Source organism: Halichoeres trimaculatus, unplaced genomic scaffold, assembly GCF_033239565.1.
Source record: "Halichoeres trimaculatus isolate MK-OKI-2021-1 unplaced genomic scaffold, fHalTri1.1 fHalTri1_scaffold_11, whole genome shotgun sequence".
Lineage (NCBI taxonomy): Eukaryota > Metazoa > Chordata > Actinopteri > Labriformes > Labridae > Halichoeres > Halichoeres trimaculatus.
The window spans coordinates 3120042-3135484 of NW_027437189.1; the positions used below are offsets into that span (position 1 = coordinate 3120042).

The 15443-nt window shown below is 40.3% G+C and overlaps 1 protein-coding gene across 1 annotated transcript in view; it reads left to right on the forward strand.

The window, feature by feature from the left end:
- plxna3 (plexin A3) overlaps positions 1-15443 on the forward strand; it is a gene marked incomplete at its 5' end in the record, with an annotated part of 102772 nt that overhangs the window by 65160 nt on the left and 22169 nt on the right. The window contains one exon of the mRNA XM_074682508.1: positions 4000-4200. Coding sequence (XP_074538609.1) covers positions 4000-4200 — 201 coding nt within the window. The remainder of the gene's footprint in view (positions 1-3999; positions 4201-15443) is intronic.

Consider the following 15443-nt stretch of genomic DNA (forward strand, 5'->3'; position numbering starts at 1 on the left):
GGACGTAGATTACAGCTCTCAGAGGTAACAGATTACTGCTGAGTGTGTTAACGAGGCGCTCACACTCCGCTCGTTATCTCGTTTACAGAGAAAGAGAAGGAGACAGAGGGAGGATCGCTTCGTTTGTGCGTCTCGTTGACATGATTGGTGCTTGGTGTCATTACAGGGTGACAGTAACAACCTCTGATTGGCTAATTGGCTAATGGGAGATGAATGGCCACTTAATTGACGTGAAAGCGTCCAATCAGGGCAATTAATGTTGATTATGAGGCAATTAGACAGAATAAAGAGAGTGAGAGGAAGAGGAGGAAGAGAGGAGAGGTGGATGGATATATTTTCTATTATTTCCTCACCCTCTGCCATCAGGTCCCTTTCAGAATAAAAGCCTCTAATAACGGAGCAGCAGAAGCAGAAAGGGAGAACGCTGCTTTTTATCCGTTCATCAGCGGCTGAAAATAAAACACATCTGTCAGCAGAAAGGAGAGATAAGAGACGGAGCTGCTGCAGGAGAAGCTGGAGTCATGATATAACTGGAAATAAGCACATTTCCTTTTTATTGTTTGAGCCGCAGAAAAGAAAAGATGTTTATCTGCCAGGCAGCAGAGTCAACATGTAAAAATAGATTTATTTACTCGCCGCGTCCCGTCTGGAAAACAAGTTTGATGAGTTTGAATCGAGTTCACAGTCTTGGTGACACTTCGTTTTAGAGCCTGAAGCCTGTCTGCCAAAAATAATACACTTTAAAAAAACAGGAAGCTTTAAATGTCGTTAACGAAGCGACGGAGCCTGACCTCGACCTCCGACCTCAGGAACCATCCCTCCAAGGAGGAAACGCCGCTCCAGTCCTCATTGGACAAGAAGACCCCAATTAGCAGGTCTTTAATCTGAAGTGTGTCCCCGAAAGAGGGTTTAACAAACACACACACACACGCGCTCACACAGTCGCTGCTGGTGTCCGCTGTGCTCGGCTCCCCTTCCTGTGGCGCTAACGGTCTTTCCTGTCACTCACACGGCAATTAATTACCGCGGTGACGCTCGTTAATAAAGGTGTCACCCCACGGAGAGCACAGTGAGAGTGTGTGTGTGTGTGTGTAAGAGTGTGTGTGTGTGTTTCCAACAGCCTGAGGAAGTTCAAAGCTGGGATCTGTCACCAGCTGTCCATTACTGAACACTCTCACTCCGACTGTGTCCCAGCGATGACAGACTGTGATAAGCTATCTGCCTCCGTCGGCTCCGTGTGTGTGTGTGTGTGTGTGTGTGTGTTGTAATGACGTAACACACACGGGCTGTTGCAGAAATCTTAATATTCATTCATTATAATCTGTAATAACGTTTCCAAAAACCAATATCTGCCCCGTGTGAAAGAAACACAAACAGTCTTATTGAAGCTGTAAATACCAACACACTTTGTATACACTCTTGCAAACATCCCAAGGTGTGTGTGTAAGCAGTGTGTGTGTGTGTGTGTGTGTGTGTGAAGGCACACAGCTGAGATCTGCTCCTGAACCGTACGCGGCTCTGTCAGCCTCAAGTCAGGATTAGCCGAAGTGAGAACGCAGCGGGAGGTGTTCAGGAAAATTCACGAGTGGGGGCTGGGACGTGTGTGTGTGTGTGTGTGTGTGAGACACATTTACATCATGTGACCAGCGTGAACCTGAAGCGCCGCCTCAGAATCTTTAACCTTGATAAAAAATAAAAAAAAACGTAAAATCTCTTGTGTTAGCGTAGCGTAGCTCTTCTTCTCGTCCTCCGTCGTGTCGCCATCACTCGCCGCCTTCAGCAGCTTGATTGGATGTCGTGTCCCGCCTCCTGAGACTCCTCTCCCCCCGCCCACAGCCGGCTTCATCTGACAGGGCAGACGTCACGCTGTGAGGGACATCTGTGAACAAGTAACTCTGGGAAATTTGGGGGCAGAGCTCCTGTGTGAGGGACTTGGTGTCGGCTTCAAGTTTCCAGAGAAAATATCTCCTGACACTAAAAACTCATCTTTAAATTCCTCTGAAACTTGTTTTCCACCTCCCTAAATGCTAATTCTTAGATTTCAGGTTGGACTGTATTGATTTACGGCACATCTAAGTCTCCATGACAACACCACGCCATCTGATGGAGTTTAGCAGAGAGAAAAAAGATCTGTGTTTTTCTCTGATGAAAACGATTTCTGTGATTAATTTTGTAGTGATGGTGGACACTGGAGCCTAAAACTGTCAGACAGAAAAAGGACAGAAGAGCAGAAGAAAGATACAGTTCTACAGTTTTATTTATCAGATGCTTTTGTCCAAAGCGACATAAACACCAGCAAGAATTTAGACAGTAGGAAAAAAATAGTTAAGCCCAACAGGGGAGGGATAGCGCACAAGCTAACTACTTTTTTCCATTTGTCTAAAGCTAACAGACAAAACATGAGCTAGAAGCTTAAATGTAAGCTAAAGGCTAAAACACCAGCTAAAGGCTAGGAGACAGGCTAATGGCTCAAACACAAGATAAAAGCTAAAATGCTGGCTAAAGGATTAAACATGCACCAAAAGCTAAAACACAGGCTAAAGACAAAAGATGACTTAAAGGAAAAAACACCAGCTAATGGTTAAAAACTTGGCTTAAGGAAAAAACGCAAGCTACAAACTTTAACATAAACTAGAGGTTAAAACATGAGCTAAAGGCTAACCCTAACCCTAAAGACAAAAGATGACTTAAAGGTAAAAACACCAGCGAATGGTTTAAAAAACTGGCTAAAGGACAAAATGGGAGCTACAAACTATAACATGAACTAGAGGCTAAAATATGAGCTAAAGAGTAAATTGCAGGCTAAAAAGAAAAGATGGCTAAAAGGCAAAAACATCAGCTAATGGTTAAATAACTGGCTAAAGGACAAAATGGGAGCAACAAACTATAACATGCTAAACATGAGCTAAGGCTAAATACAAGCCAAGGATTTAAAAAACTGACTTAAAGAACAAAAAACTGGCTTAAGGCTAAATTATTAGCTAGAGACCTAAATGTTAACTAGAAGCTAAATCACTAGATAGAAACTAAATTATGAGCTAAAGGCTAAAACATGGGCTTAATGCTAAAATAATGGCTAAAGGCTAAAACTGGCTAATGCTTCAAACACGAGCAATAGGCTAAGACATTACACAGGCTAATCTGTTTGTGCTAATGTTGGCTCCAACCCACAGTCAGCAGTTATTCTGCAGTGGTCTGTTCAAACTTGAGAGTCTATCAATAAAATGAAGAGCCAGGTTACGTTAGCTCTGCTTGGTGAGGTTGGAGTTGGTAGATGAGCTCTGGTAGGACAGAACCAGGATTCACTAACGTTACACGTTACAGACACGTCTCAGAGCACCGGGCTGTGAGGAGAGAGAAATATAGCAGCTGCTAAACTACGCTACAAACTGACAAAGTTAGCTTGTTGTCATGTTTCAAAGGGTAGCTCTAGCTAACTGTTGATAAATATCTTACCTCGTGGAGCTGGATCTGGAAAAAGTTGTCTTGAACAAAGAAAAGTTAAAAAGAAAATCTGATCTCCATTCATTTCCAAAACACGCCTTGATCAGAGTCGCGTCTTCACGACAGTGTGTGTGTGAGGAGGTGGTGCTGCACATTGACTGTAATACTGTGTTGTTGTATTTCACAGTTTAACCAGCCTGATTCATCAACTCTTCTGGTGGTTTAAATGATAATAAACCTCCGAACGTTCAAACCAGGGGGATAAAAAGGTTGTTATTAATAATTTCTGAAGCCTCTACATTTAAAGCCCTGTCATCAATAATTCAGACAAACAGTGGATGAAGTGTCTCTGCCTAAGTGTTTCTGGTCCCTGTCACCCCAGAGACAACTGTCCACATCTTTTAGCCTCGTTAGCCGCTCGCTGTCTGCTCCACGCTGGCTGTCTCTGGGACTAAACAGAAACCAGATCCAGGTCTGAGACCGGCGGTGGAGGATTTCGCTGAGAGACGAACGCTCAGGAGTAAGTAAACCTCCTCTCTCTCTGTGTCTCTGCAGGGCTGCCCTCAGATCCTCCCCACCTCTGACATCCTGGTCCCGGCCGGGATGGTTCGACCAATCACGTTGCGAGCCCGTAACCTCCCCCAGCCGCAGTCGGGTCAGAAGAACTACGAGTGTGTGTTCAACATCCAGGGCAAGGTCCAACGCATCCCCGCCGTGCGCTTCAACTCCTCCTGCATCCAGTGCCAGAACACCTCGGTAAGAGGACTACACTACCCAGCATGCACCAGTCCTCACACATGTATGTAGAGGAGTGAGGGGCTTACTCACCAGAAACATTCACCTTTGACCTTTGACCCCTGACTGCCTCCATGTTTAATGCTGGTGACACAGGCTAGACGGTGTGTGTGTGTGTGTGTGTGTGTGTGTGTGTGTGTGTGTGTGTGTGTGTGTGTGTGTGTGTGTGTAACCTGACCCTGTGACATTCAAAGGTCAAAGGTCAGGCTGCAGGTGGACAGAGAGTATTGATGTGTCTGACTGGGATTCAAATAACACACACACACACACACACACACACACACACACACACACACACACTCACACACACACACAAATTGATTATTGTCCTTTACCAAGATGACTCTCACTGTCTGCTGCCCCGCATCTAAAATAACCCTTAGACACACACACTCCTACACACTCTCTCTCATACTTACACACACACTCACACACACACACACACACACACAGTAACTGTTGTCCGTCTGCTTGCTCTCATTTCCTGTCCTTCATCTGTCTTCCTGTCGTTGAGCCCGCCCTGAAGACGCATCACACACACACGTTATTCAGTGGCATACCACTACTTAATGCAGACAGCACACACACACACACACACACACACACACACACAAGCACACACACATATTCATACAGATGGTCAGAATGTGTGTGTGCGTCTGTATTTAATTAAGTTACTACTCCCAGAGGAAATTGGCCATTTAGTACAGCAGCACACACACACACACACACACACACACACACACACACACACACACACACACACACACACACACACACACTGGCTGGGCTTAGTCTTCAAAATAAAAGCACAGTGTCAGAGCTGGTCTCCGCAGACAGAGGCAGGATTTACAGTCTGATGTGGATTTAATCAGACGTGGGCTCGTTCAGTGAGTGTGTGTGAGTGTGTGTGCAACATCTGGAGGACAGGAAGCTGCTGTGTGTAAAGGAACAGTTCAACATTTATCATCTTCTTCTCTGTGTGTCTGTCATTGATTCAAACTGTTCCTCACTCAGACTATGAATGCTGTGTCATTTTTAACTCGTGTGTGTGTGTGTGTGTGTGTGTGTGTGTGTGTGTGTGTTATTTGGTTCCTAAATTGCTCTTTCTTAGCTTCCTGATTGGATCTGGCAAGAATGAAACACAAGGCTAAAACATGAGCTACAGGCTAAAACACAGCCTGATAGCTGAAACACGAACTGAAGGCTAAATCATGAGCTAGTGACCGAAACATGAACTAGAGGCTAAAACACCAGATATTGACTAAAATGTGAGCTCAAGGCCAAAACATAGGCTTAATGCTAAAACTCTACCTAAAGGGTAAAACATGGGCTTAAGGCTAAGACACAATCTCTAGGACACTGGAGCCTAACTGTCAGACAGAAAAAGGCAGAAGAGCAGAGGAAAGAGAAACAGGAGAGAGATAGAGCAAGAGCTAAAGGCTAAAAAACAAGCTAAAGGCTAGAGCACAAGCTATAGGCTAAAACACCAGCTAATGTTTAAAAAAAACTCTGGCTTGAGGACAAAACATGAGCTACAGACTTAAACACAAACAAAAGGCTAAAACATGAGCTAAAGGCTAAAACACAAACTTGATGCTTAAACATGAGCTAGGGGGTGACACACAAACTAGTCAAAAACATGAACTAGAGGCTAAAACACCAGATACTGACCAAAATGTGAGCTCAAGGCCAAAACATTAGCTGAAAGCTAAACCACTGGCTAAAGGCTAAAAGATGAGCCAAAAGATAAAACATAAGCTAAAGGCTAATACATGAGCAAAAAGATAATACATGAGCTAAAGGATAAAACATAAGCTAAAGGATGCTACATGAGCTAAAGGATAAAACATAAGCTAAAGGATGCTACATGAGCTAAAGGATAATACATAAGCTAAAGGATGCTACATGAGCTAAAGGATAAAACATAAGCTAAAGGATGCTACATGAGCTAAAGGATAATACATAAGCTAAGGATAACACATGAGCTAGGGGCTAAAACACCAGCTAAAGGATAATACATAAGCTAAAGAATAATACATAAGCTAAAGGATAATACATAAGCTTAAGGATAATACATGAGCTATAGGTTAAAACATGAGCTAAAGGCTAAAAAATGAGCAAAAGGATGAGCTAAAGGCTAAAAAAGAAGCTTTAGACTAAAACATGAGCTTGAGGCTAAGACACAAACTAGTGACCAAATATGAACTAGAGGCTTAAACACCAGATATTGACTAAAATGTGAGCTCAAGGCCAAAACATTAGTTTAACGCTAAAACACAGGCTTAAGGCTAAAAAATTAGCAAAAGTATAAAACATGGGCTTGAGGCTAAGACACAATCTGTGTAGAGAGGGTGGACACAGGAGCCTTATTGTCAGAAAGTGAAGAGCAGAGGAAAGATAAACAGGAGAGAGATAGAGCAGGAGCTAAAGGCTAAAACATGAGCTAAGTGAAGGGCTTTTAAATTAGGATTTTTTATTACACAGCTTGGTTTAAATAACGGCTTGTGTCTGAAACGTTGATTTCACTATGGGCACTTACTGTACAGGGGTGAATCTTTTCTAACTCAGCAGTTTCAAAGATATTAGGATTGATTGATCGTCCAATCAGAGACACAGCTCAGGTCATGTGACTGTCGGTGCCCTGTAGCTGCTCTAAAGGAAGCTCAAAGCCGGCGTCATATCAAATGTGGACTGGCCTGATTACACGGTATCAGGAACAGGCGGGTGGCGTCGCAGAGACTACGTCCATGTTTTATACAGACTATGGTTTTTCTCCAGCAGAGGGCGAATTTTTTTTTCTTCAACTGTCCTATAAAGTGACGTCAGATCCACTGAATAAATCCTAAAAAACTGACTCGTGATGTGAATTTTCAGGGAACATATGGCTCCTGATGTAGCCTTTAGACATCATCATCATCATTCAACTTTTTCACCTGGTCTGGTGTTAGAAAAGCAAACTAAAATTTGAAAGGTTAGAAAAACCAAAGAATAGTAATTCAGGTCGAATCAGCACCCGAAAATCGTTTACTATCCAAGCAGTGAGTTGTCCTTTATCTTCTTTTTTTAATCACCATCACACTCTTTCTTTCTTTCTGGATCGATTCCTATCAGCGCAGCTGTGCGTGCTCGTTTCTGTGCATCGAGCGTGGATGGATGATCACATGTGGAGGTTCACATGTGAAGGCAGAGCGCTGATCGATGAGAGTCTGATGTGAACAGACAGAGGATGGTGAATGCTCTTTCTCCACACCTCCCCCTCCTCTTTTCTTTAATTCTCCTCCTCATCCATCCATCCCTCCATCTCTGCCCCGGAGCTTCTTCTTCATTCTGATTATTATCATCTTTGCTTCTTCTGGTTTTGTCCTCCTCCCTCTGTCAGCTCCTCAGTCTGAGGCAGGGGTCTGAAACCTTCACTTCATTAGGAGCCGTTTTTCCTCAGCTCAGCTGGATTAAAGTCACTCAGGAGCCACATTATCTACTTTATCTCCACAATAAAGACAAATAAGTGTTTAAATTCGAAACATCATTAAAATCTAGTGAAAAATTGTCTGAACAAGAAGTTTTTTTTGTGTTTATGAATCTAAACGGCAGTGTCTTCGTTTTTCATTTTTAATACATTTACAATAAAAAAATGGAAAAAATATCTAACATCAGTAATTTCAGAAATTTGCAAAAATCATTTAAATGAGACATTTCAATGAGTTCAATTTTTTTCCCATAAAAATCAAATTTAAAACTGCCAAAATTTCACAATTTTGCTTAAAAAAAATAAAAATAAAATAAAAAAATTCAAAAATTTGATGCATTAAAAAAATTGGAAAAATAAAAATATAAGAAATATTTTTAAAAGTAGCAAGCTAAAATAATTTACACAAAAAATTGCTAAAATTCAAAAATTCTGAAATTTGCAAAACCTTCAAAAGTTTGGATACTTTTTCCAAATTTAAAGAGTCTAAAAAATGTGCAAAAAATTCCCCAAATTTTGAAATTTAAAAATTGTGCCAGGTTTCATTAATGTTCTAATAAAAAAAAATCTTAAATTTCAAAAATGTGCTACATTTTAAAAAATGTGACAATTGAAAAATAATTGCAATTTTTTTTTTCAAAAGTAAAGACTTAAAATAATTTGCAAAAATGCGCAAAATTTCCAAAAGTTTTGAAATTTTTTAAATTTGCCAAAATTTCATGAATTTGCTTTTTAAAACCCTGTAATTTCAAAATGCGCTACATTTAAAAAATGTTATTTCCAAAAGTTTGCTTTATTTTTCAATATTAAAGAATTGAAATTATTTGCAAAAAATTGCAAAAATAAAAACAAAATTGAAATATACGAAGTCTTTTATTTTATGTATATGTTTTTATTTTCTTAATTTGAAGAAGTAAAAAAGTGAAATAAAATGTAATGGCAAAAGTCTCTTAAAATTTGAAAGCTTTATTGTGAGTTGATGCATATTTAGTTCAACAAAAACATAAAAAAAATCTTTTTTTTATTTAGTGTCAGTGTCTTGAATCATTAACTTACACTTTGTCAGAAAAACTAAAATTCTGTATTTCAATATTTTTTTTGCTAAATCTACAAGGAGCCACTGCAAACGAGTCAAAGAGCCACATGAGGCTCCAGAGCCACAGCCACTCGGTCTCAGGAGATTTGAGTTTAGGTCTGGAACCAGGTTTTGTGACCTGCCTCTAATGTCCATGGTTTGGGTCTCTAGGTTTTCCCTGCTCCCCCTGCCGTGAAAACAAACTCTTCAGAGACCGTTTGGACCTGGTTTTGAGTCCACGCTGCAGATCTCACGCTGACATTTAGCAGCCTGGTCAGCGCGGCTCTGAACGCAGCTTTGGACAGACAGCAGCTGAACACACTCCAGCTTTCAGCAGGAGAAGAAAAGCCTGACACAGTCGCAGCTCTGACACACACACACACACACACACACACACACACACACACACACACACACACTCACACAGTTGGTCCCGCCGCTGTTGCCAGGCACCTCTGACCCCATGGCGGCGGGCCTGGCGACTGGGCAGGGGTTACCATGGGGACGACATATCCACACTCCTGCTCCAACAGCGTCCGGCAGCTTCGGTGACATTAAGACCCAGCGGGGGGAGCGCGAAGCGAGAGCGGGAGAAAAAGCTGACAGAAAGAGGAAGAGAAGGAGAGACGAGAGCGCGGAGGAAAGAGAAACAGGAAATAAGGTTATTGTCCCGGTGGGGAAAATACTTCAGCGTGAATTACAGCGAATGAGACGCACAGTGACACACAACACACATCACACACTCCATCCCAGCAGGTTAGACACAGCCAACGCAAACACACACACTCACACACACACACACACTCACACACACTCGTAGAGGAAGATTTAAAAGCACAGAGAGGTTAAACTGAGAACTGAAACCAGAGGACGGTCAAACTCTCATCATCATAACTTTATTTATACAGCCTGTTATACAAAACACAGAGGGCGGGAAAACGAGCACAACATTACAGAAGGATCCCTGCTCACCAAACCCCATTCATAAAAACATGAATTTTACCGTCCAGAGTTACTCTTCACCGCTGCCTTGTTGGAAGGTGTTTTTTTCTGATGTTTTCTGACTTTGTCGTTTAAACCGTGAGTTTAAACCAAACAGAAAACCTTCCTGTTACCCAGTAAACAAAAAACAAACCATCAGTTTGATACAGAGATAAACAAGCAAATTTTATGTCCTCACGAGTAAAATCTCTGCTTCTCATAATGAGGTTTGGTTCCTTGGTGCCTGGTTATCAAAGAAAGACGTCTTTTTGTCAAGGGTCTGCATCCTGTGGCTCTTTGACGCCTCTGCAGCGGCTCCTTGTAGCTTAAGAAAATAAAGTATTAAATTACAGAATTTTTATTTTTATTACAGAGTTTTGCTGATTGAAGACATTTGATTTTTTTCCCACAAAAAATGGCAGGATTTGATTGTTCCTTCTAAATAAAAAATTAAAATAAAAAATGCATAAAGTTAATTAAAAATGATTTTTTATTATTGAAGGTTTTATTGCAAGAAGCGATACATATTTAGTCCAACAACAAAAATAAAAAATAGAAAAAAAAATGCATTATGGGGACCACCAGGGGAAAAAGGGGCTTAAGTTAGATAAGGGCTGGGGGATGTGGAAATGAAATATTTGATTTTTTTCACAAAAAAAATAAATCAATTGATTTTTGTCTAAATAAAAAAAAATAAAAAATAAAAAATTGAACTGTGGTGTCTTAGTTTTTCATTTTTAATATATTTACAATAAAGAATGGAAAAATATCTAATATAAATTTCAGAATTTTGCAAAATAAAGACATTTCAATGAAGGAAAAAATTCAAAAATTGCCAAAATTTCAAGAGCCCCCCCCACCCCCCAAAAAAAATAAATTAAAAAGCTGTAATTTCAAAAATTTGCTACATTTAAAGAAAATCCTTAAAGAAATTTCAAAAATATGAAAATGTTGTAAAAAGTTAAGATTTTAAATAATTTGCCAAAAAATTCAGAAATTAAAAATTCAGAATTTTGCAAAACCTTCAAAAATTTGGATAATTTTTTCTAAATTTGAAAAGTTTTTTAAAAAATGTGCAAAAATTTTGAAATCTAAAAGATTTAAACAATGCATTTTTTTGTTTGACTAAATATGTTTCACCTCTTGCAATAAAACTTTCAATTTGAAAAAAATCATTTTTTGTAATTTTGTAATTTTTTATATCTTTTTTTTTTTTTTTTTTCAATTTAGGAAAAATGTCAAATCAAATTTGTGGAAATAATCAAATATTTCATATCTAAGCCACATCGGCCCGCCCTAATCCGGCCTAAGCCTCCTTTCCCCTAAATGGTCCAGTATGGATCAGTACAGTTTGGTAGGCGGCGTGTAAGCTGAATAATAGTGTGGAGGCAAAACAGCGTGACACAACGAACTGAGCTAATAAATCTAACGAAGAAGAAAAACACGACACAGTTTTGTTCCAACAGCAGTTTCACACTGTTTGGTGATGTCAGTTCCCGAACAAAGAGAAAGTTTTCTTCAGGAGATGTAAACATGGCGGGGTCATGTGTTGTTCTTTATTACCGCTGTCACACAGGAAGTGATGAGTCTTTCCACCAATCAGTGGACTACAGTGTTTCTAGCTCCACCTTCTGGGGTCAGATCAGTATGTCTGACTCCTCTACAGAAGGGTAAAATGGGACAGAACGGGTCGGAAACCGAGACGAACTGAACTGAACAACTTGGTGGATTTTTTATGAGGAACAATCTGAGTCTGCTGCAAGATGAACACACCTACTGCACACGCTCAGAAGCTTCTTGTTCCTGTTAGATGTGTAGAAATGACGGAATGACCCTTTAAAACCAGCGCGGCTCTGCTCCTCGTCGTGGAGCAACGATACAAAAACTCTGAGGAGAGGATGGAGCTACAGTTTCCTGTAGTTGCAGTATCATGGTGGCTTGGTCCGTGTGTGTGTGTGTGTGTGTGTGTGTGTGTGTGTGTGTGTGTGTGTGTGTGTGTGTGTGTGTGTGTGTGTTTGTGTGTGTGTGTGTGTGTATGTGTGTGTGTGAGTTATGATACCGCCCTGTTGGGCTCAGCTGGCTGCTTTTAATGGAAAAATCAGGGCATTAGACACACACTCACATCTCCCTCTCTCTCGATTGGTCCTGATATTCCACATATTTCAGCTGTGTGGTCATCACACACACACACACACACACACACACACACACACACACACACACACACACACACACACACACACACACACACACACACACACAGAGTTATTAATATTGTGGTCGTTCTGCAGCTCTGCAGAAAAGATCATTTTAATACCAACGCTTTATTAATTACAGACCTGTGTTTCTTTTTCTGTGTGTGTGTGTGTGTGTGTGTGTGTGTGTGTGTGTGTGTGTGTGTGTGTGTGTGTCTGTGGTAAAAAGCATAAAACTGGGTGGATGGTGAAGTTTTTTTTGCTGATGAGGGAATATTGAACTGAAGCTTCTGTGACTTAATGAAATTTGTTAATTTTGTGTGTGTGAGAGTGTGTAATGTGTGTTTATGAGTGTGTGTATGTGAAACATTTGTGTGTGTGTGTGTGTGTGTGTGTGTGTGTGTGTGTGTGTGAAAACGTTTTTACAGTAGTTATTTTTTGCTGAAGTAAGGTTATGGAGCCGCCACACCTTAATTAATCTATCAGTGTGTGTGTGTGTGTGTGTGTGCTGGGTCTGTAAGTGTGTGTGTGTGTGTAGCAGTGTGTGTGTGTGTGTGTGTGTGTAGGAGTGTGTGTGGCTGTGCTGTAAGTTAATGAAATGAGCAGAGCGGAGTCATTAGGACACATTGATTTTCCATCTTTCAGAAAACTTCTTTTCACTGATTCCACGAGAGTGTGTGTGTATGCATGTGTGTGTGCGTGTGTGTGTGTGTGTGTGTATGTGTGTGCACGGTGTGGGATAATCTGCTGCCACTGGAGTCGAGCTGACATATTCAGGACAGAGCCGCTCACTGTCTTTTCACCAGCGCTGGAGATGGGCTGTATTGTTCATTTCACAAAGAGCACACACACACACACACACACACACACACACACACACACACACACACACACACACACACACACACACACACACACAGTTTTCTGTCTGTTCCATTAACACCCCACTGTTTATCTAAGATGAGGTACTCGGAGACGGCAGGTAGATCAGGTGTCCATCAGCTCTGAATCCATTATGTAGTTTCTCTGACTGCTTTTTGTTTGTTACCATGGAGACCTGCAGCCGCCATGACAACGCCACTCTGCTCAGTGTGTCCGTGTCTGTGTGTGTGTGTCTGTGTCTGTGTGTGTTTGGTGTTACTATTTTCCGTCTCTTTCTCTTTGGAGCTGAGCAGAGTTGTTCGTTCGTGCTGAGGTTTTGGTTCCTCTGATCTTTTTCCTTTAAACTCATGAACTTTAACACAGACACAGAATAAAAAGCTGGACGGCGTTTCCTCCCCTCATGTTGTAAAGAAGTGAAGCTGAAAAACCCCTAATGATGGTGACTCTGTCTTAAGTCAGGCTCCTGTTAGTGTTTGAAGCGTACTCTCTCTGTTTGTTAAAGTTTTGTTTTTCTTGTGTCGTGTTTGTTTCCTCTGCTCTGATCGTCAGGAGCACACGGAGCTGCTGGAAGCTCATTGGTCCACACAGCTGTCAATCAAAGTCTCAGCAGAGCACAGTATTGTCAGTACTGTTATTGTTTTTTTTTAAGCGCCACCTTTTTTCTCAGATTCATACTTAAGATCAAAGGTGGAACTCTGAGATTAAGGTGGAATTCTAAGATTAAGGAGAAATTCTGAGATTAAGGTTGAGTTTAAAGATTAAGGTCGGAATTTTAAGATCAAAGGCAAAATAATTAGATTAAGAGTGGAATTCTGCAATTAAAGATGGAATTCTGAGATTAAAGTGGAGTTTCAAGATTCACTGTGGAATTATGAGATCAAAGGCGGAATTCATAGATTAAGATAAAATTCGTAGATTTAGGTGAAATTCTGAGGTTAAGGTAGAATTCTAATATTAAGGTGGAATTCTGAGATCAGAGGCAGAATTCTGAGATTAAGGTGGAATACTAAGATTAAGGTGGAATACTAAGATTAAGGTGGAATACTAAGATTAAGGTGGAATACTAAGATTAAGGTGGAATTCTGAGATCAAAGGCAGAATTCTGAGATCAGAGGTGGAATACTAAGATTAAGGTGGAATACTAACATTAAGGTGGAATTCTGAGATCAGAGGCAGAATTCTGAGATTAAGGTGGAATACTAAGATTAAGGTGGAATTCTGAGATCAAAGGTGGAATTCTGAGATCAAAGGCAGAATTCTGAGCTTAAGGTGGAATAGTAAGATTAAGGTGAAATTATAATATTGAGGTGGAATTTTGAGATTAGAGGCAGAATTCTGAGATCAGGGGTGGAAATCTGAGATTAAGGTGGAATACTAACATTAAGGTGGAATTCTGAGATCAGAGGCAGAATTCTGAGATTAAGGTGGAATACTAAGATTAAGGTGGAATTCTGAGATCAAAGGCAGAATTCTGAGATCAGAGGCAGAATTCTGAGATTAAGGTGGAATACTAAGATTAAGGTGGAATTCTGAGATCAAAGGTGGAATTCTGAGATCAAAGGCAGAATTCTGAGATCAGAGGTGGAATACTAAGATTAAGGTGGAATTCTGAGATCAAAGGTGGAATACTAAGATTAAGGTGGAATTCTGAGATCAAAGGCAGAATTCTGAGATCAAAGGTGGAATACTAAGATTAAGGTGGAATTCTGAGATCAAAGGCAGAATTCTGAGATCAGAGGTGGAATACTAAGATTAAGGTGGAATTCTGAGATCAAAGGCAGAATTCTGAGCTTAAGGTGGAATAGTAAGATTAAGGTGAAATTATAATATTGAGGTGGAATTTTGAGATTAGAGGCAGAATTCTGAGATCAGGGGTGGAAATCTGAGATTAAGGTGGAATTGTAAGATCAAGGCTGAATTCTGAGAACAGAGGCGGAATTCTGAGATTCAGTTTGAATTATTAGATTTAGTTTGAAATTTTGAGATCAAAGGCAGAATAATTTGATTAAGAGTGGAATTAAAAATTAAAAAATGGAATTTTTAGATTTAGGTGGAATTTTGAGATGAATGTCCAATTCTGCGATCAAATTGAAATTCTAGAATCAAATGCAGAGTTTAGGGATCAAAAGTGGAATTCTTAGATTAAGGTTGAATTCTTAGATTGAGGAGGAATTCTGAGGTTAAGGTGGAATTCTGAGATCAAAGAGGAAATTGTGAGATTAAGGTTGAATTTTACGATTAAGGTCGGAGTTTTGAGATCAAAGGCAGATTTCTAAGATCAAAGGCAGAATAATGAGATTAAGGGCGTAATTCTTTGATCAAAGCTAAAGTTATAAAATCAAGGGCGGAAATTTGAGCCTGAAGGCTGTCAGATAAGGAACTAAAGGAACTACTTTTTTGAATTAACGGGCAAATTTTAGCCCGAAGGCAAAAATTTGGGACCGGGAATAAAATTCTTCGATAAAAGGTGGATTTCTAACTCTGGACATAGAATTAAGATTAAAGTGTCAAAATGTTTTAGAGAAGTGGGATCTTATAGTATGAATTGAATCCGCCCACCCTCCCTCCCTTTGATCTGACTTTTAACCCTCGTGTTTAGCGT